At 44.1% G+C, this 6,000-nt stretch overlaps 1 protein-coding gene across 1 annotated transcript in view; it reads left to right on the forward strand.

The window, feature by feature from the left end:
- Positions 1 to 3,142, forward strand: part of Tmtc2 (Transmembrane O-mannosyltransferase targeting cadherins 2) — a 40,194-nt gene extending 37,052 nt beyond the window's left edge. Inside the window, exons 7-11 of the mRNA XM_017159538.3 lie at positions 900 to 985; positions 1,058 to 1,446; positions 1,514 to 1,598; positions 2,112 to 2,269; positions 2,335 to 3,142. Of these exons, the coding sequence (XP_017015027.2) occupies positions 900 to 985; positions 1,058 to 1,446; positions 1,514 to 1,598; positions 2,112 to 2,269; positions 2,335 to 2,508 (892 nt within the window). The 3' untranslated portion in view covers positions 2,509 to 3,142. The remainder of the gene's footprint in view (positions 1 to 899; positions 986 to 1,057; positions 1,447 to 1,513; positions 1,599 to 2,111; positions 2,270 to 2,334) is intronic.
- Positions 3,143 to 6,000: the final 2,858 nt, after the last annotated feature.

Genomic DNA, 6,000 nt, shown 5'->3' on the forward strand with positions numbered 1-6,000 from the left:
TCAACAGGCTGCTAATCGAAAATCAATGTTGGCCGCCTCAACCGCAGCAGCCATCCAGAGTTTCCCCCTCCGTTTTCGCAGCAATCCTGCGGATATACATCCTGGCACATACATTATTTACTGCGATCAAATCATCAATAGCAATGCTCGCGGCGCTGTCGCTTGCTTGACTGATTGCCATCTCCCCAAAGTCCCGAGTCCCGAATCCCTGCACACACTCCCACATGTCCTCCTGGCGAACCAGCAAACACCGATACACCGATACCAGCAAATCACTGAGCTGTATAATTTGATTTTTTACTTTACCCCACGTCAAACATTCGTGATTTTATTGTTGCTTTGCTGCTGCACTTGTTGTGGCTCGCATTCGAATGGGGAAAAGTGAAAAGGACCGTCCCCCTTTCTTCCTTTTGCTCTGAAATTGGTTGCGGAAAAGTGCAAGGCAGTCGTGGCTTTAAGAGCCAGCTGCTTGGCAGTAGCAAACTAATTACACAAATCCAAGTCGTACACCTAAGAAAAAAAAGTATGGAAAATTAAAAAAAAGCTGTGAATATATATAGAACTACTAAGAAAAATAATTCTATATGATTAATGTCAAATTTATGATTCAAACATATCAACTTGATATTTTATCATATCATGTAAAATACGAAATGTAGTATTTTTTGAACAAGTAATTTCATATAAATCATATCATTTATCATGTAATACTTAAATTTGGTTCAGTGAAATAGTAGCTGCTCTTCTGAGTAGTAACCCTTCAATCCCCCAAGCACTCAAGTTGTCAGGCTTCGCGGAGCCCCAAAGAGGCCAGTCTCTCCGATTTAGGCGCTCTAATTAGATCTCGAGAGCCGGACAAGTTCAGTCTATTAATGTCAACACTTTCGCTCTCGCTTCAGGGGCATCCTGCACCAGAATCAGCAGGTCTATCCCGCAGCTGTCGAGTGCTTTCAGCGCGCCATCAAGTTTCGACCGAATCTGGCGGGTGAGTTGGCCTTTGGCATTTGGCATTGGTTGGTAGCATAGCTTACTCACGATATTACCCTCTCTTGTACAGTGGCCTACCTCAACCTGGGCATATCATTTATAGCGCTGGGCAAGCGCCAGCAGGCCATTGAAATTCTGCAGGCGGGCTCCAATTTGGATGGGGCCTCTGTGCGAGATCGAGGCGCCCATGATCAGGCACGCAGCTCGGCCTACTTGCAGTTGGGCGCCCTCTACGTCGAGCAGGGAAAACTCCAGCGAGCTCTGGCCATCTATCGCGAGGCCCTCTCCTCGCTGCCGGGTTTGCCGCAGCAGCGAGAGGTCCTATACCAGCGAATCGGCGATGTCCTGGGTCGCCTGCAGCAGTGGGACGAGGCGGAGCGGCACCATCGGGCAGCCCTCGAACTGCAGCCCAACCAGGTGGCCGCCCATCTATCCTACGGCATCACACTGGCTAGAAATGTAGGTATCCTGAATAGGCTATGGTTAACCAACTCTATTTCTAATTTGTGCGCTCTTTTCCCTGCAGAGTAGCCGCGCCTCGGAGGCGGAGATGTGGTTCAAGCGGGCCTTGCAACTGGCGCCCGAACAGGCCAGCGTATACCATCACTATGGTGAGTAAAAAATATTTAAATTCTACTTAACAACATTTATTTTTGCAATATTATTTTGTTAATGGATATTAAGGTAAAAAAAATGATACAAGGGTTACTTTCGCTAGAATTGGTAATTAAAAATTTAGCATTTTGTTAGAAACTTTGTCATAAAATGTCAAAATAAGGAGTGTCATACATCATTGAGCTCGTAATTTTATTCCCTATCGATTTGCATTCAAACCTGAACATTTTAATTTTTGGGCATTCGATTTTATTTTATTTTATTTTTATCAAAAATCCAACAATCGAATCACTACTAATAAGAATATGTATTGTTATACATTTTAACATTTAACTTATATAAATATGGTTCAATAAACTAATTAAAATAAAAATAATTGCAAAAAATTATAAACCCTTTTTGACCATCTTATACAAAATTTGAAAATAACTGAAACCATAAATGTAACCCCCGTTTGTAATCTTAAATTTAATCAAAGTGCTAATCGTTTTTATTTCCTCATTTTTTAGCCGAATTTCTCTCGCTGCAGTCGCGACATCATGAGTCGGCTGTCTATCATCGGCGAGCCGCTGAATTGGCGCCCAACGATTACGCACTGGTGGTGGCAGCGGCCACAGCGATGCGACTGCTGGACAGAAAAGTGGAGGCAGAGCTGTGGTACAGAAAGGTGAGTCAATAGAAACACTTAACAAATCAACTCTTTTTTTAAAACGAAATGCTTTTATCTTTTAGGCCGTGGCTCTGAGACCCGACGATGCCCATGCTCACACCAATCTAGGAGCCATTCTGCATCTGCTGGGACGCACGAATCATGCGGCTGCCAGCTACAAGGCGGCCCTGCGACTTCAGCCCGGCGATGCCATCACGCTGGGCAATCTGGCCAAGCTGGGCGTCACGAATGTCTAGCAATTGTAGTGGTCACTATAGCCAACCAGCTAACGATTAAGTTAATTAACCAAAAGCAGAGATATTTTTATATAGAAAAGGGCTGGAGAAAGCGTTAGATAACTCTACAGAATTTATACAAAGGACTTCGATACATATGTATATCATTTAGCAGCTGGCAGCCGTGTAAATATCCAAGCAGCGACCAAAGAATTTCACAAAATATAGATAGAGATACCGAGATATTGAGATACCGAAACGGAGCAGAACAGACAAAGATTGAGAGCTACAGATACAGATGAAAAGGAATCAGAGGAGAAGCGACAGAGAGAACAATAATTAAAATATAAAAGGGTTATACTGTACAGCTATAGAATTGGATCTGTGGGAACGAAGATTGGGTAACTACTCGTAATGTGCTTAAAAATATCCGTGTAAATTACTGTAAATACGAGATTACATCCGCACGGCAAATGAGTGTGGGCCATATATTATTGACTATATATATACGATATGACTTGGCTTCTCGAGATTGTTTTGTCCGTTGTGTGTACAATTTAGTTAAGCAAATACACATACCAATAAAGAAATGTATGGATTGTATAAAGATATGGCAAGGAGAATATATAATAAAACCAAATGAATTGAAATGAAATGATTGAAGTGAAGATTTCACTGGGTTTGGGGTGGGTTGGTGGAATCGCATTCCGTAAGCCTGCTCAGTGGCACATTCCATCCATAATTACAACCTAAGCCCCACTTGCAGGCTAAGCAGCCAAGGGAAATATTTTCAGTGCTCAACGGCTTAGATCCTACTGTCCCTATCTACTCGACTGCTCCTTCGCCGAGATGAGCCCAAGTACAAACACAATCAATGTCAGAATTTTCGAGCCAAGTCGAAGACGGAGACGGCAAGGGCGCCACTTAAGCCGTGGCCAACCACAACAGGAAGTAAGGCGCTGTGTCTTCTGGCTTCTGGCAGGCAAATCGCAGGATTATGAATTACAATATACCCGAGTGCTCCTTGCTGCAGTCATAATATTGCCACAGCTAATGCCACGTCTAAATGGCCGGCTTGGCAGGCATTCCGGATTCCTCTGGAAGGATTCCTCCTTGCGAGATGTTGGCGACCGATAAAGGTGATGACTTTTGACATCCGGAGGAGAGGAGCAAGTGCACTTCAGAGAGCACCACCAATTGGTTTGGCAAGTCGAGTGGCTGGTTGCCCGCTGGCGGTGGCGCAGAACGTGCCCAAGAGCGAATAAATGAATGTATCAGACAGTCGGAGTCACTTTGTCCGTCACCCAGTCAGTTGCCCGTCAAACCGTCAACCCGTCACTCCTGTGGGTAGAGAGGAACGAGGACGTAGCATCCTCCTCCAAAAGAGTGTCATGTTGCCGGAGCCACTTTGTTGCAGGGGGAGACTACTACTGCCACTAAATGCGCTCGTTCCTGAGAGCTGCTCACTAATTGCAGACGCCTCCGACTGCTCCAGTTGCCACTACCTCCTCCTCCTTCAGTCACCACCTATCATCTGGGCTTCTTACAAAGTGACTCGTTAGCTTTGTGGGCCAGCCACTGGGTGGCAAGAACTGGCGTTCAGTGCGCTAATTACTGACAGCCTCGGCGGCGAGTGCTCGGATTTATGACAAGACATCGTCAGCGTCGATGGCTCCACTGGCCACTCAGGCCAGTGAATGAACCAGATCCCAGGCATCGTCGCTTGGGTTACGTCTGAGTGGGCATCGACCAGACTGTTTGAGCGGGGACTAGTGATCGACAAGGAACTACCCCGTATTAGTTACCTTTTAAAAAGAATAAAAAGTAATAAAAACCAAGGTAGTTGGTAAATGCGGGTTCAAGTCACTTTTTTCTAAATCTTCGAAAACTTGGATTTTACTTACATAAAAAAAGCTAAAATAAATTGATTGTATTTAAACAAAAAATCCTAACTTTTCTTCGGTTTATATCCGGGTTATATCTGATATTTCCGTTGGTCGTGACCTTCTTCAAATACTCTTCTTTAAGCTACAGGGTAATTAAAGGATTTGCCGGACAATGGCCTGGACCTGTTCTGCGGAGGAGGAGTTGGGTTGGGATACCAGGAGAGTGGGCTGCTGATAGGACCAAAGGACGGAGGGACCCGGACCCCACCTGCCAAGTGCAGCAACAGACGCAGCTAATTCCAGCTAATTATGGCCTGGAGCTGTGTGAACTGAAGACGACAGCCGGCAAAAAAGCTTACACAATGTTTGATATGTGTAAAGCAAGGGGGGTGGTCACTCCGCTCCCACTCGCTGGACAACAAAAGCAAAATCGCTTTGGCATTTTTATGTTTTAATTGTGGCTTACGTTTGATTTGGCCAAAGGGCGAACGGCCATGACAGGCGCAAAAAACAAAGGCAAACAAACATACGGGTGGTGGAGGAGCACTTTTATTTACAAGTGGGTGATGGCAGATCCGAAATCATTTGTTATTTGCACATTTGCCAAAAGTAGGAAAAACTTTGTCGGCCGCTCTTGCTTCTAAATCGTTTTTGATGAGGGTCGCCATGGGGATATAGTATATAGCATAGGCAGGCTGATTCGGGGGGTCAGGGTGGTTAGAGGAGGCCAGAGGTGAAGGGTCGCAGGGAGACCTGCAAATGCTCCCGCCTGACCACTTCGGTCAACTCCAAAAGTTTAACTATTGTGGGGAGCGGACAATGCTGGTGCAGCCCAAGGCCAGAGATTCGGTAGTTGCTCATACAGCATGTGTGCTCGAAGTTGGAAAGTTTTCACACATATTTACTCTACTAGAAGATATAAGAGCATATATGCAAGATAGGAAAATGGGCAATTTAATAAGCGCCTAAATATAAACCAAGGTAGTTTAGAAATACGGGTTCTAAATCTTTGAAAACTTGGATTTATTTTAAATTAAAATTTTTTTTATATTTTTATTATATTATATGAAATGTAATATCTGATTAAAAGTACTAGGATAAAAATGCCAAAAATAATACCTAGAGAATCCATGTTCTGTAATATAAAACCAAGTTTTATAAACTAAAACATAAATTTAGTCTTTTCAGGTGTCTTACTTTTTGATACTTGGACAATACCCATGGGCAATCTCTTTAGAGATTTAAATAATTCCCGTTAGCTGCGCTAGCTTTGAAATGCGAGACAATGGCGACTTTTGATGTGCAGGCGGTGCAAAAGGAAATGGGCTAATTAGCGAAAGTACGAAACACTTTCGTGAGCCTCGAATCTGCGCATCTCCCCGCAAAAGTTGCACTTGACATGCTGGAAAAACGTGACAACGTCAACACTCTGGCGCTCGCATAATAATCATATTGCAATATAATGGCGTGAAACAGCAACATCTGAGATACACACAGGGCAAGGGAAACAGGGACAAAAAGGACGCCACTCGCAGGACTGAAAAATGTCTGCGACAGTTGACAGTTGAAGCTGGCGATGTCAGTTTTTACTCTTTTTTTTCCAACGCCAGCTTTTTGTAATTGCGCA

This window comes from Drosophila takahashii, chromosome 2L (genome assembly GCF_030179915.1).
Source record: "Drosophila takahashii strain IR98-3 E-12201 chromosome 2L, DtakHiC1v2, whole genome shotgun sequence".
NCBI lineage: Eukaryota > Metazoa > Arthropoda > Insecta > Diptera > Drosophilidae > Drosophila > Drosophila takahashii.